Here is a 26,242-nt window from a genome sequence, read left to right as displayed (position 1 = left end):
TGTTAACTTTGGATGATTGTGTTGTTAATCCCAGTGTTTATGGTTCTAACCTTGTCCCCAGGTTATAATTGTGCAAAACTCTAATAAGCCTGGAATAACATCTATAGTCTGGCCTATGTAAGAGTGAACAAAAAAATGATTTATTTCATAATTATTTGAGCTTAGCGAATCACACGACTGCAAGACAGGGCTCCAAATTAGAGGTACACAATATGTGAGGAAGTGTTCAGAGGGAAGTGATTGATTAAATATAAAGCCGATGGCTATTGGCTCGGGACTTTTTCGTGTTCTTTCTATTGGGTTAAAGGCCCAGGGCAGTTAAAAAAACATGATTTCCCTGTGTTTTATAGACACTGAGTGTACAAAACATTGACCAGGTGAAAACTATGATCCCTTATTGATGTCACTTGTTAAATTCACTTCAAATCAGTGTAGATGAAGGGGAGGAGATAGTTTAAAGAAGGATTTTTAAGCCTTGAGACATGGATTGTGTATGTGTGCCATTCAGAGGGTGAATGGGCAAGACAAAAGATGGTAGTAGGTGCCAGGCGCACCAGTTTAATTGTCAAGAACTAACACTGCTGGGTTTTTCCACGCTCAACAGTTTCCCGTGTGCATCAAGAATGGGTCCACCTCCCAAAGGGCATCCAGCCAACTTGACACAACCTTGGGAAACATTGGAGTCAACATGAGCCAGCAATCCCTTTGGAATGCTTTCAACACCTTGTAGAGTCCATGCCCGGTGACAAATTGAGACTGTTCTGAGGGCAAAAGGGGGTGCAACTCAATATTAGGTCAGTTTTCTTAATGCTTTCTACACTGTATATTTCCATACTGAGGCTGGAGTAATACTGTGAAAATTCTGATCATGTACTTTTAGTGCAAAAAACTGTTCGAAAAGACCACCCGTTTTGGTGGGATGGAGTTTTGGCCTGTCTGGTGACATCACCAGGCAGTACATTTGTTAATAGACCAATAAGAAAGAGTTCTAAACCTTTCTGCCAATAACATAGTTCTCTTCTCCCCATTCAGACCACTTCCAGACAGACCTAGCAAAATTGTTGCTTGAGAAATTGGTATTTGCTAAGTTCTGTTTCTTTTTGAGCATTTTAATTTAAAACAATCACATTAAGGTACTTAATTGTTAACAAGAAAATATTTGATATGGATATAAAAACTTCTGTGTTGGACCTTTAACGAAGGCCATGTTGGACATGTTGATCCACCAGACCCAATGAGCATCAAGCAAGTGTAGGGTAAACAAGATTCATTTGGTCGTACCAATCACAGCCCAGTATATTTGGTTGAATTCCATTCTTTATTCTTGTTCTGAAAACATACTATAAACAAGGTAAGACTCAAAAATGACGGGAAAAAATGTTCAAGGAAATGGAAAAATTCCCCAGTCGAGCTTCACAACAATGGCTAGAGATGCAATATATATGAAAAATAGTTCCCCCTTTCGTTTAGTTTTTTGTTTGTTTTCGCCTTGTTGAACTTGCTTAAATTAACACTGACAAACTATCTTCAGAGAGAGAGGACTTCACTGTTTGGCCCACTAAGCACAGAGGCCGTCACTGGAAGTGTATCTGCACGCCGTGACACCGTATGGGTGTGTGTGTGCACAGTCCATGGAAGGTGTGTGTGTGCCATCTCTGTATAGTGTGTGTGCCGTTTCTGTATATTTCAAACGGAGGGAGAACATCTTCATGTGAGCTTCTCTCTTTCTCCTCTTCTGCGGTTTGGCGAGTGTGTCCTCAGCTATAACGCTGCCAGCCGAGCTTTCTGCCACTCCACAAACTCATCCAATAACACCGGCCCTGCAGAGAGAGAGCGAGAGTAGTGTTAGTGTGAGACGGACTGTGTGTGTGTGTGTGTTTTTTTGTGTGTTTTTGTATGCTTTAGTGTGTGTGTACGTACTCACAGGCTCCATCCTCGTCATAGTTACTGAGGTCTGTGCTGACTGTACGACTAAACTCTAAGACGTTATACCACTGGTCCTTATTCATCACCTTGTACTTGGACTGCTGCAGGGGAGGAGAGAAAATAGAGGAGCGGGGATAGGGGGAGGAGAAAGGAGATCAATATTAGGAGGGAGTCAGTGCAGGGACAACACATTTGTGTTCAGCATAGGGTGTGTTACCTCCAGAAACTGGTTGAAGACAGGGAAGAGTGGCCATGTTCTCCCCAGTAGCAACCCTAGCATGGACTTAGCTGTGTCCATGTCCAGACTCCTCTGGTCCTTATCCTGGGGGAGGGAGGAGAAGGGGAGAGAACAGAGAGTCAGGGGGAGGGGTAAGAGAGATGATAAAGAGGAAGAGGTAATGTATGCATTCAGAAAGTATTCTGACCTTTTCCACATTTTGTTACGTTACAGCCTTTTGATTAAATTACATTTTTTCCTCATCAATCTACACACAATACCCCATGACAAAGGGAAAACAGGCTTTTGAATTTTTTGCAAATGTATTAAAAATAAAAAACATACCTTACATAATAAGTATTCAGCCCTTTGCTATGAGATTTGAAATTGAGCTCGGGTGCATCCTGTTTCCATTGATCATCCTTGAGATGTTTTTACAACTTGATGGAGTCCATCTGTGGTAAATTCAATTGATTGGACATGATTAGGAAAGGCTCTACAAGAGAGCAAAAACCAAGCCATGAAGTCGAAGGAATTGTCCGTAGAGCTCCGAGACAGGATTGTGCCGAGGCACAGATCTGGGGAAGGGTACCAAAAAATGTCTGCAGGATTGAAGGTCCCCAAGAGCACAGTGGCCTCCATCATTATTAAATGGAAGAAGTTAGGAACCACCAAGACTCTTCCTAGAGCTGTCTGCAACACCATCATGACTGCTGCCACTGCCAGCCCCCTGGACACCCAGAGGCCCCGTGAAGAGACTCAGACCCCAGGACTGGCTGCCCGGCCAAACTGAGCAACCGGGGGAGAAGGGCCAAGGTCAGGTAGGTGACCAAGAACCCGATGGTCACTCTGACATAGTTCCAGAGTTCCTCTGTGGAGATGGGAGAACCTTACCAGAAGGACAACCAGCACTCCACCAATTAGGCCTTTATGGTAGTGGCCAGAGGGAAGCCACTCCTCAGTAAAGGAACATAACAGCCCACTTGGAGTTTCCCAAAGGGCACCTAAAGTACTCTCAGACCATGATAAACAGGATTCTCTGGTCTGATGAAACCAAGATTTTACTCTTTGGCCTGAATGCCAAGCGTCACGTCTGGAGGAAACCTGGCACCATCCCTACGGTGAAGCATGGTGGTGGCAGCATCATGCTATGGGGATGTTTTTCACCAGCAGGGACTGGGAGACTAGTCAGGATTGAGGGAAAGATGAATGGGGCAAAGTACAGAGATCCTTGATGAAAACCTGCTCTAGAGCGCTCAGGACCATCAAAGTACTTATGTAAATGTGATTCCAGTTTTTTATATTTTATACATTAGCAAACATTTCTAAAATCCATTTTTTTTCTTGGTCTTTATAGGGTATTGTGTATATATTGATGAGAGGGGGGTGACGATTTAATCCATTTTAAAATAAGGCTGTAACGCAACAAAATGTGGAAAAAGGGGTCTGAATACTTTCCAAATGCAACCAGACCCTCTACTCTCTTCTTAGGAGGTCAAACCATTTCCTGACTGTGAACCAGTGAACGAGGACTCACCCTGGCAAAGTCAAAGGCGTATCTGTAGATGTTTTTAAAGATGATCGTGTCGTTGAGATGATTGCGAAGGTAGTCCAGTTTCCCCTGTAACCTCTCTATGCAGTCACACCTATAGGGGGAGGGGGGGAGGGGGGGTCAGAAACAAACATGGTTTCCCAGTCACACCTATAGGGGGGGAGGGGGGGGTCACAAACAAACATGGATTCCCAGTCACACCTATAGGGGGAGGGGGGGGGGGGGGGGGGGGGGTCAGAAACAAACATGGATTCCCAGTCACACCTATAGGGGGGGGGGGGGGGGGGGGGGGGGGGGGGTCACAAACAAACATGGATTCCCAGTCACACCTATAGGGGGAGGGGTCAGAAACAAACATGGTTTCCCAGTCACACCTATAGGGGGGAGGGGGGGGGGGGGGGGTCAGAAACAAACATGGTTTCCCAGTCACACCTATAGGGGGGGGGGGGGGGGGGGGGGGGGGGGGGGGGGGTCACAAACAAACATGGATTCCCAGTCACACCTATAGGGGGAGGGGTCAGAAACAAACATGGTTTCCCAGTCACACCTATAGGGGGGTGTAGTGTCACTAACACACACGGTTTCCCAGTCACACCTATAGGGAGGGGGGTGTAGTGTCACTAACACACACGGTTTCCCAGTCCCACCTATAGTGGGGTGTAGTGTCACTAACACACAGTTTCCCAGTCACAGCTATAGGGAGGGGGGTGTAGTGTCACTAACACACACAGTTTCCCAGTCACACCTATAGGGAGGGGGGTGTAGTGTCACTAACACACAGCTTCCCAGTCACACCTATAGGGGGGTGTAGTGTCACTAACACACACAGTTTCCCAGTCACACCTATAGGGAGGGGGGTGTAGTGTCACTAACACACACGGTTTCCCAGTCACACCTATAGGGGGGTGTAGTGTCACTAACACACACGGTTTCCCAGTCACACCTATAGGGAGGGGGGTGTAGTGTCACTAACACACACGGTTTCCCAGTCACACCTATAGGGGGGTGTAGTGTCACTAACACACAGCTTCCCAGTCACACCTATAGGGGGGTGTAGTGTCACTAACACACACAGTTTCCCAGTCACACCTATAGGGAGGGGGGTGTAGTGTCACTAACACACACGGTTTCCCAGTCACACCTATAGGGGGGTGTAGTGTCACTAACACACAGCTTCCCAGTCACACCTATAGGGGGGTGTAGTGTCACTAACACACACGGTTTCCCAGTCACACCTATAGGGAGGGGGGTGTAGTGTCACTAACACACACAGTTTCCCAGTCACACCTATAGGGGGGTGTAGTGTCACTAACACACACGGTTTCCCAGTCACACCTATAGGGAGGGGGGTGTAGTGTCACTAACACACAGTTTCCCAGTCACACCTATAGGGAGGGGGGTGTAGTGTCACTAACACACACAGTTTCCCAGTCACAGCTATAGGGAGGGGGGTGTAGTGTCACTAACACACACAGCTTCCCAGTCACACCTATAGGGAGGGGGGTGTAGTGTCACTAACACACACAGTTTCCCAGTCACATCTATAGGGAGGGGGGTGTAGTGTCACTAACACACACAGCTTCCCAGTCACACCTATAGGGAGGGGGGTGTAGTGTCACTAACACACACAGCTTCCCAGTCACACCTATAGTGGGGTGTAGTGTCACTAACACACAGCTTCCCAGTCACAGCTATAGGGAGGGGGGTGTAGTGTCACTAACACACACAGTTTCCCAGTCACACCTATAGGGAGGGGGGTGTAGTGTCACTAACACACACAGTTTCCCAGTCACACCTATAGGGAGGGGGGTGTAGTGTCACTAACACACACAGCTTCCCAGTCACACCTATAGGGAGGGGGGTGTAGTGTCACTAACACACACAGTTTCCCAGTCACACCTATAGGGAGGGGGGTGTAGTGTCACTAACACACACAGCTTCCCAGTCACACCTATAGGGAGGGGGGTGTAGTGTCACTAACACACACAGTTTCCCAGTCACACCTATAGGGAGGGGGGTGTAGTGTCACTAACACACACAGCTTCCCAGTCACACCTATAGTGGGGTGTAGTGTCACTAACACACAGCTTCCCAGTCACAGCTATAGGGAGGGGGGTGTAGTGTCACTAACACACACAGTTTCCCAGTCACACCTATAGGGAGGGGGGTGTAGTGTCACTAACACACACAGTTTCCCAGTCACACCTATAGGGAGGGGGGTGTAGTGTCACTAACACACACAGTTTCCCAGTCACACCTATAGGGAGGGGGGTGTAGTGTCACTAACACACACAGCTTCCCAGTCACACCTATAGTGGGGTGTAGTGTCACTAACACACAGCTTCCCAGTCACAGCTATAGGGAGGGGGGTGTAGTGTCACTAACACACACAGTTTCCCAGTCACACCTATAGGGAGGGGGGTGTAGTGTCACTAACACACACAGCTTCCCAGTCACACCTATAGTGGGGTGTAGTGTCACTAACACACAGCTTCCCAGTCACAGCTATAGGGAGGGGGGTGTAGTGTCACTAACACACACAGTTTCCCAGTCACACCTATAGGGAGGGGGGTGTAGTGTCACTAACACACACAGCTTCCCAGTCACACCTATAGTGGGGTGTAGTGTCACTAACACACAGTTTCCCAGTCACAGCTATAGGGAGGGGGGTGTAGTGTCACTAACACACACAGCTTCCCAGTCACACCTATAGTGGGGTGTAGTGTCACTAACACACAGCTTCCCAGTCACAGCTATAGGGAGGGGGGTGTAGTGTCACTAACACACACAGTTTCCCAGTCACACCTATAGGGAGGGGGGTGTAGTGTCACTAACACACACGGTTTCCCAGTCACACCTATAGTGGGGTGTAGTGTCACTAACACACAGTTTCCCAGTCACAGCTATAGGGAGGGGGGTGTAGTGTCACTAACACACACAGTTTCCCAGTCACACCTATAGGGAGGGGGGTGTAGTGTCACTAACACACACGGTTTCCCAGTCACACCTATAGGGAGGGGGGTGTAGTGTCACTAACACACACGGTTTCCCAGTCACACCTATGGGGGTGTAGTGTCACTAACACACACGGTTTCCCAGTCACACCTATAGGGAGGGGGGTGTAGTGTCACTAACACACACAGTTTCCCAGTCACACCTATAGGGAGGGGGGTGTAGTGTCACTAACACACACGGTTTCCCAGTCACAGCTATAGGGAGGGGGGTGTAGTGTCACTAACACACACGGTTTCCCAGTCACAGCTATGGGGGTGTAGTGTCACTAACACACACAGTTTCCCAGTCACACCTATAGGGGGGGGGGGGGGTCACAAACAAACATGGATTCCCAGTCACACCTATAGGGGGAGGGGGGGTCAGAAACAAACATGGTTTCCCAGTCACACCTATAGGGGGGTGTAGTGTCACTAACACACACGGTTTCCCAGTCACACCTATAGGGAGGGGGGTGTAGTGTCACTAACACACACGGTTTCCCAGTCCCACCTATAGTGGGGTGTAGTGTCACTAACACACAGTTTCCCAGTCACAGCTATAGGGAGGGGGGTGTAGTGTCACTAACACACACAGTTTCCCAGTCACACCTATAGGGAGGGGGGTGTAGTGTCACTAACACACACGGTTTCCCAGTCACACCTATAGGGGGGTGTAGTGTCACTAACACACACGGTTTCCCAGTCACACCTATAGGGAGGGGGGTGTAGTGTCACTAACACACAGCTTCCCAGTCACACCTATAGGGGGGTGTAGTGTCACTAACACACACAGTTTCCCAGTCACACCTATAGGGAGGGGGGTGTAGTGTCACTAACACACACGGTTTCCCAGTCACACCTATAGGGGGGTGTAGTGTCACTAACACACACGGTTTCCCAGTCACACCTATAGGGAGGGGGGTGTAGTGTCACTAACACACACGGTTTCCCAGTCACACCTATAGGGGGGTGTAGTGTCACTAACACACAGCTTCCCAGTCACACCTATAGGGGGGTGTAGTGTCACTAACACACACAGTTTCCCAGTCACACCTATAGGGGGGTGTAGTGTCACTAACACACACGGTTTCCCAGTCACACCTATAGGGAGGGGGGTGTAGTGTCACTAACACACACAGTTTCCCAGTCACACCTATAGGGGGGTGTAGTGTCACTAACACACACGGTTTCCCAGTCACACCTATAGGGAGGGGGGTGTAGTGTCACTAACACACAGTTTCCCAGTCACACCTATAGGGAGGGGGGTGTAGTGTCACTAACACACACAGTTTCCCAGTCACACCTATAGGGAGGGGGGTGTAGTGTCACTAACACACACAGCTTCCCAGTCACACCTATAGGGAGGGGGGTGTAGTGTCACTAACACACACAGTTTCCCAGTCACACCTATAGGGAGGGGGGTGTAGTGTCACTAACACACACAGCTTCCCAGTCACACCTATAGGGAGGGGGGTGTAGTGTCACTAACACACACAGTTTCCCAGTCACACCTATAGGGAGGGGGGTGTAGTGTCACTAACACACACAGCTTCCCAGTCACACCTATAGTGGGGTGTAGTGTCACTAACACACAGCTTCCCAGTCACAGCTATAGGGAGGGGGGTGTAGTGTCACTAACACACACAGTTTCCCAGTCACACCTATAGGGGGGTGTAGTGTCACTAACACACACAGTTTCCCAGTCACACCTATAGGGGGGTGTAGTGTCACTAACACACACAGTTTCCCAGTCACAGCTATAGGGGGGTGTAGTGTCACTAACACACACAGTTTCCCAGTCACAGCTATAGGGAGGGGGGTGTAGTGTCACTAACACACACAGTTTCCCAGTCACACCTATAGGGGGGTGTAGTGTCACTAACACACACAGTTTCCCAGTCACACCTATAGGGGGGTGTAGTGTCACTAACACACACAGTTTCCCAGTCACACCTATAGGGGGGTGTAGTGTCACTAACACACACAGTTTCCCAGTCACAGCTATAGGGAGGGGGGTGTAGTGTCACTAACACACACAGTTTCCCAGTCACACCTATGGGGGTGTAGTGTCACTAACACACACAGTTTCCCAGTCACACCTATGGGGGTGTAGTGTCACTAACACACACAGTTTCCCAGTCACACCTATAGGGGGGTGTAGTGTCACTAACACACACAGTTTCCCAGTCACACCTATGGGGGTGTAGTGTCACTAACACACACAGCTTCCCAGTCACACCTATAGGGAGGGGGGTGTAGTGTCACTAACACACACAGTTTCCCAGTCACACCTATAGGGGGGTGTAGTGTCACTAACACACACGGTTTCCCAGTCACACCTATAGGGAGGGGGGTGTAGTGTCACTAACACACAGCTTCCCAGTCACAGCTATAGGGAGGGGGGTGTAGTGTCACTAACACACACAGTTTCCCAGTCACACCTATAGGGAGGGGGGTGTAGTGTCACTAACACACACAGTTTCCCAGTCACACCTATAGGGAGGGGGGTGTAGTGTCACTAACACACACAGTTTCCCAGTCACACCTATGGGGGTGTAGTGTCACTAACACACACGGTTTCCCAGTCACACCTATGGGGGTGTAGTGTCACTAACACACACAGCTTCCCAGTCACACCTATAGGGAGGGGGGTGTAGTGTCACTAACACACACGGTTTCCCAGTCCCACCTATAGTGGGGTGTAGTGTCACTAACACACAGTTTCCCAGTCACAGCTATAGGGAGGGGGGTGTAGTGTCACTAACACACACAGTTTCCCAGTCACACCTATAGGGAGGGGGGTGTAGTGTCACTAACACACACGGTTTCCCAGTCACACCTATAGGGGGGTGTAGTGTCACTAACACACACGGTTTCCCAGTCACACCTATAGGGAGGGGGGTGTAGTGTCACTAACACACAGCTTCCCAGTCACACCTATAGGGGGGTGTAGTGTCACTAACACACACAGTTTCCCAGTCACACCTATAGGGAGGGGGGTGTAGTGTCACTAACACACACGGTTTCCCAGTCACACCTATAGGGGGGTGTAGTGTCACTAACACACACGGTTTCCCAGTCACACCTATAGGGAGGGGGGTGTAGTGTCACTAACACACACGGTTTCCCAGTCACACCTATAGGGGGGTGTAGTGTCACTAACACACAGCTTCCCAGTCACACCTATAGGGGGGTGTAGTGTCACTAACACACACAGTTTCCCAGTCACACCTATAGGGAGGGGGGTGTAGTGTCACTAACACACACGGTTTCCCAGTCACACCTATAGGGGGGTGTAGTGTCACTAACACACAGCTTCCCAGTCACACCTATAGGGGGGTGTAGTGTCACTAACACACACAGTTTCCCAGTCACACCTATAGGGGGGTGTAGTGTCACTAACACACACGGTTTCCCAGTCACACCTATAGGGAGGGGGGTGTAGTGTCACTAACACACACAGTTTCCCAGTCACACCTATAGGGGGGTGTAGTGTCACTAACACACACGGTTTCCCAGTCACACCTATAGGGAGGGGGGTGTAGTGTCACTAACACACAGTTTCCCAGTCACACCTATAGGGAGGGGGGTGTAGTGTCACTAACACACACAGTTTCCCAGTCACACCTATAGGGAGGGGGGTGTAGTGTCACTAACACACACAGCTTCCCAGTCACACCTATAGGGAGGGGGGTGTAGTGTCACTAACACACACAGTTTCCCAGTCACACCTATAGGGAGGGGGGTGTAGTGTCACTAACACACACAGCTTCCCAGTCACACCTATAGGGAGGGGGGTGTAGTGTCACTAACACACACAGTTTCCCAGTCACACCTATAGGGAGGGGGGTGTAGTGTCACTAACACACACAGCTTCCCAGTCACACCTATAGTGGGGTGTAGTGTCACTAACACACAGCTTCCCAGTCACAGCTATAGGGAGGGGGGTGTAGTGTCACTAACACACACAGTTTCCCAGTCACACCTATAGGGGGGTGTAGTGTCACTAACACACACAGTTTCCCAGTCACACCTATAGGGGGGTGTAGTGTCACTAACACACACAGTTTCCCAGTCACAGCTATAGGGGGGTGTAGTGTCACTAACACACACAGTTTCCCAGTCACAGCTATAGGGAGGGGGGTGTAGTGTCACTAACACACACAGTTTCCCAGTCACACCTATAGGGGGGTGTAGTGTCACTAACACACACAGTTTCCCAGTCACACCTATAGGGGGGTGTAGTGTCACTAACACACACAGTTTCCCAGTCACACCTATAGGGGGGTGTAGTGTCACTAACACACACAGTTTCCCAGTCACAGCTATAGGGAGGGGGGTGTAGTGTCACTAACACACACAGTTTCCCAGTCACACCTATGGGGGTGTAGTGTCACTAACACACACAGTTTCCCAGTCACACCTATGGGGGTGTAGTGTCACTAACACACACAGTTTCCCAGTCACACCTATAGGGGGGTGTAGTGTCACTAACACACACAGTTTCCCAGTCACACCTATGGGGGTGTAGTGTCACTAACACACACAGCTTCCCAGTCACACCTATAGGGAGGGGGGTGTAGTGTCACTAACACACACAGTTTCCCAGTCACACCTATAGGGGGGTGTAGTGTCACTAACACACACGGTTTCCCAGTCACACCTATAGGGAGGGGGGTGTAGTGTCACTAACACACAGCTTCCCAGTCACAGCTATAGGGAGGGGGGTGTAGTGTCACTAACACACACAGTTTCCCAGTCACACCTATAGGGAGGGGGGTGTAGTGTCACTAACACACACAGTTTCCCAGTCACACCTATAGGGAGGGGGGTGTAGTGTCACTAACACACACAGTTTCCCAGTCACACCTATGGGGGTGTAGTGTCACTAACACACACGGTTTCCCAGTCACACCTATGGGGGTGTAGTGTCACTAACACACACAGCTTCCCAGTCACACCTATAGGGAGGGGGGTGTAGTGTCACTAACACACACGGTTTCCCAGTCACACCTATAGGGGGGTGTAGTGTCACTAACACACAGCTTCCCAGTCACACCTATAGGGGGGTGTAGTGTCACTAACACACACAGTTTCCCAGTCACACCTATAGGGAGGGGGGTGTAGTGTCACTAACACACACGGTTTCCCAGTCACACCTATAGGGGGGTGTAGTGTCACTAACACACACACAGTTTCCCAGTCACAGCTATAGGGGGGTGTAGTGTCACTAACACACACAGTTTCCCAGTCACAGCTATAGGGAGGGGGGTGTAGTGTCACTAACACACACAGTTTCCCAGTCACACCTATAGGGGGGTGTAGTGTCACTAACACACACAGTTTCCCAGTCACACCTATAGGGAGGGGGGTGTAGTGTCACTAACACACACAGTTTCCCAGTCACACCTATAGGGGGGGTGTAGTGTCACTAACACACACAGTTTCCCAGTCACAGCTATAGGGAGGGGGGTGTAGTGTCACTAACACACACAGTTTCCCAGTCACACCTATGGGGGTGTAGTGTCACTAACACACACAGTTTCCCAGTCACACCTATGGGGGTGTAGTGTCACTAACACACACAGTTTCCCAGTCACACCTATAGGGAGGGGGGGTGTAGTGTCACTAACACACACAGTTTCCCAGTCACACCTATGGGGGTGTAGTGTCACTAACACACACAGCTTCCCAGTCACACCTATAGGGAGGGGGGTGTAGTGTCACTAACACACACGGTTTCCCAGTCACACCTATAGGGAGGGGGGTGTAGTGTCACTAACACACACAGTTTCCCAGTCACACCTATGGGGGTGTAGTGTCACTAACACACACAGTTTCCCTGTCACACCTATGGGGGTGTAGTGTCACTAACACACACAGCTTCCCAGTCACACCTATAGGGAGGGGGGTGTAGTGTCACTAACACACAGTTTCCCAGTCACACCTATAGGGGGGTGTAGTGTCACTAACACACACGGTTTCCCAGTCACACCTATAGGGAGGGGGGTGTAGTGTCACTAACACACAGCTTCCCAGTCACAGCTATAGGGAGGGGGGTGTAGTGTCACTAACACACACAGTTTCCCAGTCACACCTTTAGGGAGGGGGGTGTAGTGTCACTAACACACACAGTTTCCCAGTCACACCTATAGGGAGGGGGGTGTAGTGTCACTAACACACACGGTTTCCCAGTCACACCTATGGGGGTGTAGTGTCACTAACACACACAGCTTCCCAGTCACACCTATAGGGAGGGGGGTGTAGTGTCACTAACACACACGGTTTCCCAGTCACACCTATAGGGAGGGGGGTGTAGTGTCACTAACACACACGGTTTCCCAGTCACAGCTATAGGGAGGGGGGTGTAGTGTCACTAACACACACGGTTTCCCAGTCACAGCTATAGGGAGGGGGGTGTAGTGTCACTAACACACACAGTTTCCCAGTCCCACCTATAGGGAGGGGGGTGTAGTGTCACTAACACACACAGCTTCCCAGTCACACCTATAGGGAGGGGGGTGTAGTGTCACTAACACACACAGTTTCCCAGTCACACCTATGGGGGTGTAGTGTCACTAACACACACGGTTTCCCAGTCACACCTATAGGGGGAGGGGGGTGTAGTGTCACTAACACACACGGTTTCCCAGTAGAGTGAGAAGCATCAGGAACATAGACATGTGATGTGGTAAATCAAGGTTACTCACTGTAGTAAAGTCATTCCCTTAAGCCACTCCTCCTTAGTGAAAAATCCCATATTTGGAGCTTCTAGTTTCCAGGCTATAACTAACATAATTATCTGAAAAAGAGAAAGATGGAGAGTGGGGTGGGAGAGAACATACATCATAATTATCAACGATGGATGGATGAAGAGAAAAGACGAGGAAGACTAACGTTTTCTGGTTCTACTCCAATGTCTTCACAGAACTTCTCCATCCCCTCTGGACCCAACACCTCATCTGGACCTGGTACACAGGAAGCAGGTAGAAAAACACACAAAATGGTATAAATGACTCAATACTTAGTGACCAATAATCAGATTCAGAGTTCCTTGCAATTCAAAAAGAGTTCTGAGTGTGTAGCCAAGTTAATAGGCCACCTTAGTTTTCTATCTATGATCATCATGACATACAGTGCCTTCAGAAAGTATTCACACCCCTTGACTTTTTCCCACATTTTGTCGTGCTACAACCCAAATTTAAAATCGATTAAATCGAGATGTGTCACTGGCCTACACACAATATCCCATAATGTCAAAGTGGAATTATGTTTAGACATTTTTACAAATGAATGAAAAGCTGAAATGTCTCGAGTCAATTAGTATTCAAACCCTTTGTTATGGCAACCCTAAATAAAGTTCAGGAGTACAAATATCCTTAATAAGTCACACAATAGGTTGCATGGACTCACTCTTTGTGCAACAATAGTGTTTAACATTACTTTTGAATGACCACCTCATCTCTGTACCTTACACATACAATTACCTGTAAAGTCCCGCAGTCGAGCAGTGAATTTAAAACAGATTCAACCACAAAGACCAAGGACGTTTTCCAATGCCTCGCAAAGAAGGGCATCTATTGGTAGATGGGTTAAACTAAAGCAGACATTGAATATCCCTTTTGAGAATGGTGACGTTATTAATTACACGTTGAATGGTGTATCAACACACCCAGTCACTACAAAGATACAGGCGTCCTTCCCAACTCGGTTGCCGGAGAGGAAGGAAACCGCTCAGGGATTTCACCATGAGGCCAATGGTGACTTTAAAACAGTTACAGAGTTTAATGGCTGTGATAGGATACAACTGAGGATGAATCAACAACATTGTAGTTACTCCACAATACTAACCTAAATGACAAGGAAAAATAAGGAAAAATGTACAGAATTAAAAATATTCCAAAACATGCATCCTGTTTGCAATAAGGAACGAAAGTAAAACTGCAAATAATTTGGCAAAGAAAATAAATGTCCTGAATACGAAGCATTATGTGTGGTGCAAATCCAACACAACACATCACTGAGTACCAGTCTTCATATACAGTGCCTTGCGAAAGTATTCGGCCCCCTTGAACTTTGCGACCAGCTGAGGTGGGAGACTCTGTCCATAGGACAACAATCAGTCGTATATTGCACAAATCTGGCCTTTATGGAAGAGTGGCAAGAAGAAAGCCATTTCTTAAAGATATCCATAAAAAGTGTTGTTTAAAGTTTGCCACAAGCCACCTGGGAGACACACCAAACATGTGGAAGAAGGTGCTCTGGTCAGATGAAACCAAAATTGAACTTTTTGGCAACAATGCAAAACGTTATGTTTGGCGTAAAAGCAACACAGCTGAACACACCATCCCCACTGTCAAACATGGTGGTGGCAGCATCATGGTTTGGGCCTGCTTTTCTTCAGCAGGGACAGGGAAGATGGTTAAAATTGATGGGAAGATGGATGGAGCCAAATACAGGACCATTCTGGAAGAAAACCTGATGGAGTCTGCAAAAGACCTGAGACTGGGACGGAGATTTGTCTTCCAACAAGACGATCCAAAACATAAAGCAAAATCTACAATGGAATGGTTCAAAAATAAACATATCCAGGTGTTAGAATGGCCAAGTCAAAGGCCAGACCTGAATCCAATCGAGAATCTGTGGAAAGAACTGAAAACTGCTGTTCACAAATGCTCTCCATCCAACCTCACTGAGCTCAAGCTATTTTGCAAGGAGCAATGGGAAAAAAATGTAGTCTCTCGATGTGCAAAACTGATAGAGACATACCCCAAGCGACTTACAGCTGTAATCGCAGCAAAAGGTGGCGCTACAAAGTATTAACTTAAGGGGGCTGAATAATTTTGCACTGCCAATTTTTCAGTTTTTGATTTGTTAAAAAAGTTTGAAATATCCAATAAATGTCGTTCCACTTCATGATTGTGTCCCACTTGTTGTTGATTCTTCACAAAAAAATACAGTTTTATATCTTTATGTTTGAAGCCTGAAATGTGGCAAAAGGTCGCAAAGTTCAAGGGGGCCGAATACTTTCGCAAGGCACTGTATTTAAGCATGGTGGTGGCTGCATCACGTTATGGGTATTTGTATTTATTATGGATCCCCATTAGTTACTGCCAAGGCAGCACCTACTCTTCCTGGGGTCCAGAAAAATAATGCAGTTTATACATTTTTAAAAAAACATTACAATACATTCAAAGATTTCACAACACAATGTGTGCCCTCGGGGCCCCTACTCCACCACTACCACATATCTACAGTAGTAAATCCATGTGTATGTATAGTGGTATGTGTGTGTATGCATGTGTCTGTGTTGCTTCATAGTCCCTGCTGTTCCATAAGGTGTTTTTTTAAATAGTGTTTTAAAAATCTAATTTTACTGCTTGCCTCAGTTATTTGATGTGGAATAGAGTTCCATGTAGTCATGGCTCTATGTAGTACTGCTTGTCATCGTCAAGGACTAGGGAGTTTTTTTTTTTTTATAAAAAGAAACAGAATAGAGCTGAGCACAGGCAAAAGCCTAGAGGAAAATCTGGTTCAGTTTGCTTTCCAACAGACACTGGGAGAAAAACGCCCATTTCAGAAGGACAATAACCTAAAACACAATGCCAAATATACACTGGCGCTGCTTACCAAGACGACATTGAATGTTCCAGAGTGGCCTGGTTAGTTTTGACTTAAATTGGCTCAAAATCTATGGCAAGATTTGAAAATGGCTGTCTCGCAATAATTAACAACCAACTTGACAAAGTTTTAAGAATTTAAAAAAGAATGTGCAAATACTGTACACTCCAGGTGTGCAAAACTTTTAGAGACTTAACCAGAAAGACTCACAGACAATGTTCCCTCTAAACTGCGTGCAGACTCGCAGCTCCCCCCACGCAGAGAAGCACGAGATTGAAATTTTCCCCTTTAGTTAACTACTTCAACGTTTCCCTCTACTGTGCGAATTGTGATCGAATCAACGCAATATACTGAAACAAAACGAACTATGTAAGACATTTTCTTGTAGGTAGAGCACAGAGTAGGATTATATTGCATTGACAAGCATGACTCCGGCCCATACTCTACACAGACCGGTGCGCCATAGCCAATCAGAATTGCAGTATCCCTATATGCAAATAGACCGTTGCCATATATGGAGCTGTTCCATTCACTTTGAACTGTGTTTACAGCATAAGTGGTCGGGAGTAGATGCGCTTGTTTTGAGATCAAAGAAAGAGCTGCATGTAGCCAGATGTGTACATTTTTTAGTAAGTCAGTTTTAGCCCAGTTATTTCTAGTCAGCAGTGAGGGAGTGGTTGCTTCCTGTAAGAGCACATAACCTGTGCTTTTCTAGACATCTTTCAAAAGCAAGTCGCATAAATAGGTTTTTTTCTGTCTTAAAGGGGCAGTGTCGTATTTTGAGACAGGCTTGAATAGGCTAAGTAGCAAATAGGCAGAGGGTAGCATAATTTGTCTGATTCTCTGTAATAATGGTAAGGGAATAGTGGTTTCTTGCATCAAACACCACAACATTTTCAGTCACCTTGTCTGAAGGACAAGTGGATAAACAGGTTAATGTCCATCCTTAAAAGTTGTTTATTTTATTTAAGTTTTATGGAATGTAGGCCTACATTGAACACCACACATTGTCTGCTACTGTAGGCTGAATGGAGGAACAGCTATTTCCATGTAAACATGTTATGGGATGTATTTTCTACATTGTTTTGTATGGTAGACCACTCTGATAGGCCTAGATTATGATCAAATAGCAACAGTAGCCTACTTGGAGAGAGAACATTGCTCATAGCTGTAATCGCTGCCAAAGGTGATTGTCTAACATGTAATTGACTCAGGGGTGTGAATACTTATGTAAATGAGATTTAATTTTCAACACATTTAATTTTCAATACAGATGGATGAGAAAAATATATATTATTATTACATTTTGAATTCAGGCTGTAACATAACAAAATGTGGATTTTTTTTTAACCTTTAACTAGGCATGGATACTTTCTGAAGGCACTGTACCTGTGTACTCGTAGAACCAGGCCAGACATTTCTTATTGGAGAACTGGTCCTCTGGGCTGATCAACCGGCCTGGAGCCTGAGGTCTGCAGAAACTACAACACACAGGATAGAACACAGTCAGAAACAACAACACACAGGATAGAACACAGTCAGAAACTACAACACACAGGATAGAACACAGTCAGAAACTACAACACACAGGATAGAACACAGTCAGAAACTACACCACACAGGATAGAACACAGTCAGAAACTACAACACACAGGATAGAACACAATCAGAAACTACACCACACAGGATAGAACACAGTCAGAAACTACACCACACAGGATAGAACACAGTCAGAAACTACACCACACGGGATAGAACACAGTCAGAAACTACACCACACGGGATAGAACACAGTCAGAAACTACACCACACGGGATAGAACACAGTCAGAAACTACACCACACGGGATAGAACAGTCAGAAACTACACCACACAGGATAGAACAGTCAGAAACGACAACACACAGCATAGAACACAGTCAGAAACTACACCGCACGGGATAGAAGTCAGAAACGACACCACAGGATAGAACATGGTCACTAAACAGACTCAGACACATGCATGAGAGGAGTTCTTAGGATATTCAGTGTCACACACACTCCTCCCTCTTTCCTTTCCTGTGGACTGACTGAGGTCTGTGCTGCATAATGGGACAAATATGTGCTGAGTGTTGAGTTCCCCAGTCAAGCAGCAAGGCTCACTGCACAGAGCAAAGCCAGCAAGCAGCAGCTGCAACACACACACACATACGGTGGAATGGGTGAGGAGAAGGAAGGTCTACAGTAGAACGGTTGGGTGAGGCAGAGTTCCACTACAGCTCTAAATACAGCAGGTTTTTAAGGGGTGGGAATCATGAAATGGGGTGTGTGGAGGAAAAAGACCAAACATCCAATAGTGAAGGATGGTGGAAGAAGTGGTGAGGAGCAGGAGAGGAACAGGAGAGGTGAGACGCAGGAAAGGTGAGAAGCTGGAAAGGTGACGGGTGGTGGGTGAGGAAGGGTTCCTCACCAGGTGATTTTACACTTCCTGAGTCCCGGGTCATCTGACCCTGAAGACTTCCTCTTTTTCTTCACAGGCATCGCAGAGTTTCCACACGGGTTAACTAGCTGGGCTGGGTCCACACACACACACACCGAGTCTGTCAGCTCACCGGGCTGAGAGCCATACCATAAACAGTATACTATTTACAGATAGTATATAGGAGAAGTACCTATGTATTTCTGGTCTCCTTGTCCATTCAAATCTATAAGATTCTATAATAAAAACACAGTTTACAGTGAGAATTGAGGTGATAAACTACATAGTACCATAACATTATAAAGCATACATAAAGAGAAGACAGTATGGTCACATCACATAGCTAATCAACTCTCAGAATGCCCCTGCTCTGGCTCAACTAGCTATCTAGCTACAGTACTAGGTTATCCCAATAGTTCACTCATGAGTCTGTTAACTTACAAATCTGTCCAGTGTCTGTGATACCGTCTGTAGGTCTGTCTCCTCAGCCAGTACGAACACTGTGTACTATCCTACAGCAACAGACAGAGAGAGCGGGAAGGAGAGGTGAGATGACATAGTAGCTAATATACTGGCAAGCTAGCTTCGTCTTGTGTAAGTGGTTTTTGGGGTTGTGCGCCAGACAAGGCGTAAACCACAGATCAGATAACTCCTATGTTTAATGTTAGCCAGTTGGCTGTATATCGAAGCAGCTACCTCGTATAAACAAACAGATCTCATCCAATGCATGTATTGTTAATAATTGGCTAGCTGCTATCTGGTCCATAAGTTATGTGGACCGTAGCCCATTCAATAGACAGTAGCTGCAGTGGTGTCTGGAGAAGTGCGTATACTCCAATGTTCTCCAATAGTTTATGAGTTTTCCTCTCAAAGTTTCACTCCCAAAATCACAATTCTTGATAGAAAAACAACAAAAATTGGATGTTCCTAGTCTACAACAATGCTTAAACCACACCAGGAGACCATTTATGAGGTCTGGGAATATCAAATCATATTTTTGGGGAAGGTGTAGTTGCCCTTTAATTAAATTGTACGCCCAGCAAGGGACCATTTGGCTAGCGGTGTTCCTGCACATACAATGTAGGCCTACAGTACAGTACATGTGATGTAAGAGTTTGCAAAACAAATGCCCTCCCGATTGATACAAATCATAGATATCATTCTGCCAGGTAGGCGTACTTTGCAGTCAACATTTAATTGGGTAGACTTTCTAGGAAAGGCTTCAGAAATGTTAATTCAAACAGCGCATGATAACTGAATTGCACAAGGCAAAGATTTAACCAGGACTTCAGACAACTTTTTCAATACCTGGTTTGCATACCCATTGTTTCCTTAGTTAGCATTTACTAGTAGATATCCTGAATTGAAACGTCTTTCCTACCTACCAGCTACTGATGTCGTTATTTTGTGAGATGCTCCATGCGACAACCAGTCTCTTGCTGAAACTAGGCTGTGTGCGGCGGACATGTGAATACATTGAGTGAACAAAATAGTAAGAACACCTGCTCTTTCCATGACTGACCAAGTGAATCCAGGCTATGATCCCTTATTGATGTCACTTGTTAAATCCACTTCAATCAGTGTAGATGAAGGGGAGGAGACAGGTTAAAGAAGATTTTTTAAAGCCTTGAGACAATTGAGACATGGATTGTGTATGTGTCATTCAAAGAGTGAATGGGCAAGACAAAAGATTTTAAGTGCCTTTGAACGGGGTATTTTAGTAGGTTTCAGGTGCACAGGTTTGTATAAACTGCCCCCACTACTGGGGTTCACGCTCAACAGTTTCCTGTTTGTATCAAAAATGGTCCACCATCCAAGGGGTAACAAAGCTCTAGAGACTGGAAGGGAGAACTGACCAGACAAAATGGAATGGTATAAGTCCACAACAATGCTTAAACCACATCAGGAGACTATTTTATTTTAGGTCTGGGGGAAAAAAATGTGGCCAATGCCCACTGAAAAAAAGTGAGTATACTGCACATAGCCCCCACTACACCACTGGGTAGATGGGTATACCCCCCTTGGGTTCTCGAGACCTGTGGACCTTTCTGTTTGAAGCTGATAAACAAACGTGAAATAACTGGATATTGTAAAATCAGAGCTAGCGGCCAGATTTCATCCAAGTTACTTTGATAGTCTAGTTAAATTTCTACCGGAATCTTTAATGTACAGACAGCAGACATATCAATGATCGCTATTGTAATAGTTAACGTTAGTCGCCCAGTTAACGCACACAGAACTACAACAAATAACGATATGCATCGAGACACATGCAGGAGTATCTCCCAGTTATTGTTGTAGGTGCTAACTAACGTTAAACAACGCTGGTCAGAATAACTGCGTCACCGTAATGCCGAACGAAGCGAAACATTCAGAAACCCACTGCACTGGGTAACTAGCTAGATAGTCTAAATATGAACTATAATACAATGCCAAAGTACGTTATAACGGTTGTTATCAAATCCAATTTTAAAGAAGATAGGCTAGACCTGTCATACGAAATGTTGTCAGAGTACTAATGTTAGCTAGCGGCTAGCTAACTTAACTGCGATTGCAAAGGCTAACTAGACAGGTAGCTTACAACATGCATTGCTTTTCGAAATAAAATGTAATTCATCACATGAGCCAAATACAACAGGTGTAGACTTTACAGCGAAATGCTTGTTTACGAACCTTTCCCAACGACGCAGAGTTTCAAATGTAAAATTACTGGATCAACGTTATTTGGCAATCAATCACCTACTAACGTTACTAAATTAGCTAGCTTAGTGAAGCAAACAACGTTATGTTGTTCTGGCTGAATCAGGACTATACATGTGATTAATCATCTTAACCACAAAATTAATTATCTGCATAAAGATTACGCCAATACACACACTGGGGCGTTGCTTTTTTTTTGTTGTTGTCAAGAAAGATAGCTAGCTAGTTCGAGTTAACTAAAAATGTAAGATAATTAGCTAGCTAGCCAACTAACGCGGGTAGCTAACAGTCAGATACTTTAGCTAGCCAGTTCGCAGGTTATTTCTGTCACGATGACGTTCAAAAGCCAACAGTAGAATGCGTGGGACCGGCAAAGAAGGCTGTATTTAACTAGCATGTCTAGCTAAGGTTAGCTAGAATACACTGGGTAAAGAGATCAATCGAATTCGACCAAAACAACGGAAACGATTAGCTGGAATGCTAACGTTAGTCAACTTAGTTTCTCAACAAGTCAGAAAACATATGTAGCCGTTGTTGGCTAACGTAGCTAGCCAAATATTTGCCACAGGTTTACGTCAGTGCATCCACCCAAGGGGGATATACAACGCCGTTTTGGATATTAAAAGTATGTGAATATTTTATGCAAACCTTGGATTCCAAGAGTTGTGTTTCTTTTATGCAAGTAGATCATGTACTTTCACGGTTGCAACCTCGCGAGCTGATCACTTTCCAAGTGGTAAAGCGAACTGCTTTCTTCCGGGGCAACAGAGAGCTATGGAACGTACCACATGATTTCAAGGGGTGCGCGATCGACTCGTACTAGCTATGGAAATAAATCAAATTGCAGGTCGAATTATTCGAATATGTATTTTACCTTACTTTATTAAAAATAATATCGAACGCATGAAATTGGTAAGAAATATTAAATAACTAACGATTATGTATAAATAAAACGCCCCCTTCCTCCCTCTACCAGAAATGACGAATACCTCAGGTCTGCCTGTTTCTCAGTTTATCTATTTTCCCCCACATGTGCCTACAGTGTGAGGTATCTTTGCGTGTCAAAATAGACGTCAAATAACACTATTTTTAACGTGTCAAATAAGGTGGTTGACCAGCTTCACAACACATAACTGGTCAATAACTGGTCACCTGAATATGACTGCACGTCACATAATAATTTGACCCGTTCATTATTTTTTGTTCGTAGTTATTACACATTATTTACACTATCACTCGTATTTCACATGTCACAACGATTCAAAGCTGGGACCGAGACTGAAAAACAGCTTCTATCTCAAGGCCATCAGACTGTTAAACAGCCATCACTAACATTGAGTGGTTGCTGCCAACATACTGACTCAAATCTCTAGCCACTTTAATAATTACAAATTGGATGCAATATATGTATCACTAGTCACTTTAAACAATGCCACTTTATATAATGTTTACATACCATACATTACTCATCGCATATACTGTACTCTATACCATCTACTGCATCTTGCCTATGCCGTTCGGCCATCGCTCATCCATATATTTATATGTACATTATCTTATTAATTCCTTTACACTTGTGTGTAAAAGGTAGTTGTTGTGAAATATTACTGCATGGTCGGAACTAGAGGGCATAAGCTTTTCGCTACACTCGCATTAACATCTGCTAACCATGTGTATGTGACCAATACATTTTGATTTGATTCATCGATACGTATGCTATGTTGCTAGTAAAGTTGTCTCGCGCACCTACAGCGCTGGACATAAAATAAAGCTAGCCAGCTCATGGACTCAAACAATGTTCTTCCCCAAAAATACAGCAAAACGACATAATCTGAATTCACTATAGCTAGGTGTCATCATCTAAAATAACCCGAATTTATAAAGCAGTTCTTATTTTATTAATGGTGGTCGGACCAATCAATGTGAAGCTAGCCACAATAGTGTACTTTGCAAGTTAGCCTTCAAAAAAAAAGAATGTCATTGACAGTGATGCAAATGAACACAAATAGTAGAATTATGCCATAATTGAATAGATCATGCTAAACGAGGTTGGAATGTTGTTATATAAAATCATCATAAAACAATAATTTGTTAATTTGACAAAAATCTGTTTAAATCACACTGTGTTATACTTTAGAATTGCATTGGGGGCATACTTATTTCACTGTACAGCCTTACCTATGGATTGTGGATCAATGACATGGGGTATCAGTCTACTCAGTGACACCCAGAGAACATTAGCGTCGTAGCTCTTATTGTGGGACTCTGAAACAACTGTGAATTGAGACACATTTTTTATCAACCTATGTGTATTTAACACTATTGCCAAGGAAAAACAATACTGCGTGGTAACTCAGAAGAGGGCATTGGGAAATACATATATTGGGTATTGAGTAGACTGATACCCCATTTAATTGATCCCCAATCCTTAGGTAAAGCTGTACAGTGCAATATGAATGTCAATACACACAATAGGCTGACTGGGGAGGTGATTTCACACAGTCACAGTCCCGCGATAAGAGCTACAACGCTAATGTTTGCGTAAACTCGACAGTTGTGTTCTGTGTGTGTCACCTAGTAGACTGGTACGCCATTTCATTGCTTCACATTCCAACATTGATAACATTATCAAGTCTAAATATGGCATGATTCCACCAATTGTCACCGTCTGAATCACTTTCAGAGGTACTTTTATTTTGAAGGCAAACTGCAAATTCCACGATTGTGCCTAATCCTTATTGTGGTCGAGCCAGATGAAGTTAGCTGGTTGCTTATAACGTTAGCTTTGGGCAACAGGGTTAAGTAGCTGGCTCGCTATTTATTTTTCATGAATTGAAGTTCAATTTCAATAGGCGAACAACAAGTGGCTACGTAGCTAATACTTAACCACAAGGATTCCTAAATCATTGCTAAGAATAATGAAAATGACTGCAGTTTCTACTGTTCATTGTTTTCAGGCTGGTTGTAATGGTGCTAGCTAGGTACCAAGCTAAAGCTAGCTAGCTCAGAAGTTGCGGTTGAACAAGTAATGCTTTATTACCAACGCGATATTGTAAACACATCGTTCGTGGCCGGTGTTTGCTTGTTTGCAGACTTTTTTGTACAGCTTTGACAGTGCTACTTATAGTAGTGGTGGCGCTTGGCTTGCACGTGCAAATTCAGAACACACAACATTCTATAATAGAACTGTGTTACTTGTGTATCTTTTTTGACACACAAAGACCCAAACAGCGTTCCATACATAGCAGGCCAATTACACTTTAAATATATATATATATATATATATATATATATATATATATACACATATCAATGGGCAATCATCACACTATATTCTGTTCCATAAAGTTTCTGACTTAAGAGGCATTGGTATGCAAACATTCAGGAGGGCTACTATCAAAGTACACAGAGGAAGAACAACATTTTGAATTGTGCCTGTCCTACACATGTCTATAGATAAGTACATCTCTGTCTATAGAAAAACATCAGAAGACAAAGGAAACCAAGAGCAGTGGAGATGACTCTCTTTACAGTACAGTTTTTATTTGCCAGGAAATAAATTATACAAAAAAATAGCTCAAAGTCACAAACCAAAAAATTATAATAATGCAGCACATCTAAGTAGTTGAGCCCAACAGCCAGAATACTCCCATTCAAACAATGTACAGCATTATATCTTTACTCAAAGTAGGGTCACATTCATCTGGTAATGTTATGATCGATAAAACTTAGTTTTCAAGTTTCCACTCAAGGCTCCAGATATGCAAGTAGGGAAGAAGAGGAAGAGATACGTGTCTTATGATTACCCATTTGTTTACCATCATCACAAACACTTAAACACAAACTGAAGCAAGATGTCAGTCTCATAACACAATAAGAGTTGCTCTATCTGAAATTTCTGTGCAGAGAAAAACATTAATTGTTACAACAAAAATGGAGTATGTCATTGTTTAAAACTGTTTATTTGTTGTTACTCATAAAGTGACATAAGTTGTGTCATCTTAAAACATTGTTGAACATGGCTAAAATCTAGAGAATACCTAAGTGTATCAGACGAAGTTACATTAAGTACATTACTCTGATAACATATCTTAAGAATGCGCTAATTGAGTGTGCTAAATTACTAAAATGTAATAACACTTTGCCTACGTCCCCAAATGACACCTTATTCCTTATATAGTGCACTACTTTTGACCAGAGCCCTATGGGCCTTGTTCAAAAGTAGTGCACTAAATAGGAAATAGGGTGTCATTTGGGACAAAGACTTCTTCTCTAGGTTGTTTTGATGCAACAACTACAGCAGTGATGCATAACCATTAATGTCAGATACCAGGGAAGGAAGACATGAAAAAGAACAACGTTACTAAAACCTGGGCCTGCTGGACACAATGTCATTCAGTGGACGATATCACCGCATAAAACTGTCAATAATGATAAACACACACTTTTTATTCACAAAGACAGATATCCTTCAGAGTAACTGTTCTAAAGTTGAACTAGTCAGTCGGTTGAGAAATGTAACTAGCTCACGTGGAGGAGAGCCTCTTATTGCCAGTTGACAGGTAGTAGTTATCCACACATGACATTACCCGGTAGAATAAACTATTAACTGTTTTGTCAATAGTCATTGTGTGTACATATGTTTCTCATAGGTGTCCTCCACTGTAGAATGGTGGACTATACGGTGCTGCGTAGGTATGTAGTGTGTGTGAAATAAAGCCATGACATCATGATCAAACAATTCATAACTGCTAAATCCCAAGTAATGTTTCCATC

General features: G+C 44.9%; 1 protein-coding gene across 12 annotated transcripts; it reads right to left on the bottom strand.

Moving 5' to 3' along the window:
• Positions 1–1,299: 1,299 nt before the first annotated feature.
• On the bottom strand, positions 1,300–22,266 carry dcnl4 (DCN1-like protein 4). Of its 12 annotated transcripts, none has more exons than XM_036964611.1 (11): positions 22,115–22,266; positions 19,208–19,278; positions 18,960–19,002; positions 18,758–18,860; positions 17,699–17,790; positions 13,586–13,656; positions 13,399–13,490; positions 3,681–3,789; positions 2,144–2,248; positions 1,921–2,027; positions 1,300–1,820 (listed from the first exon to the last, which is right to left on the bottom strand). In XM_036964611.1, exons 4-11 carry the CDS (start codon positions 18,826–18,828, stop codon positions 1,802–1,804), a joined length of 666 nt encoding a protein of 221 aa, XP_036820506.1. In that variant the 5' UTR covers positions 18,829–18,860; positions 18,960–19,002; positions 19,208–19,278; positions 22,115–22,266; the 3' UTR covers positions 1,300–1,801.
• Between the last annotated feature and the right edge of the window lie 3,976 nt (positions 22,267–26,242).

Source organism: Oncorhynchus mykiss, chromosome 27, assembly GCF_013265735.2.
Source record: "Oncorhynchus mykiss isolate Arlee chromosome 27, USDA_OmykA_1.1, whole genome shotgun sequence".
NCBI lineage: Eukaryota > Metazoa > Chordata > Actinopteri > Salmoniformes > Salmonidae > Oncorhynchus > Oncorhynchus mykiss.
The sequence above is the reverse complement of the archived record's forward strand: the minus strand, read 5'-3'. Positions and strand labels throughout refer to the sequence as shown.

Bases quoted from the DNA above. Each gene is read 5' to 3' on its own strand.
- dcnl4 (XM_036964605.1), bottom strand. From the start codon at position 18,828: ATGCCTGTGAAGAAAAAGAGGAAGTCTTCAGGGTCAGATGACCCGGGA. The intron at 17,791-18,757 runs GTGAGGAACCCT...TGTGTGTTGTAG, and splicing joins AGGAAGTGTAAAATCACCTG to TTTCTGCAGACCTCAGGCTC. The intron at 13,657-17,698 runs GTACAGTGCCTT...CCTGTGTACCAG, and splicing joins CTGGTTCTACGAGTACACAG to GTCCAGATGAGGTGTTGGGT.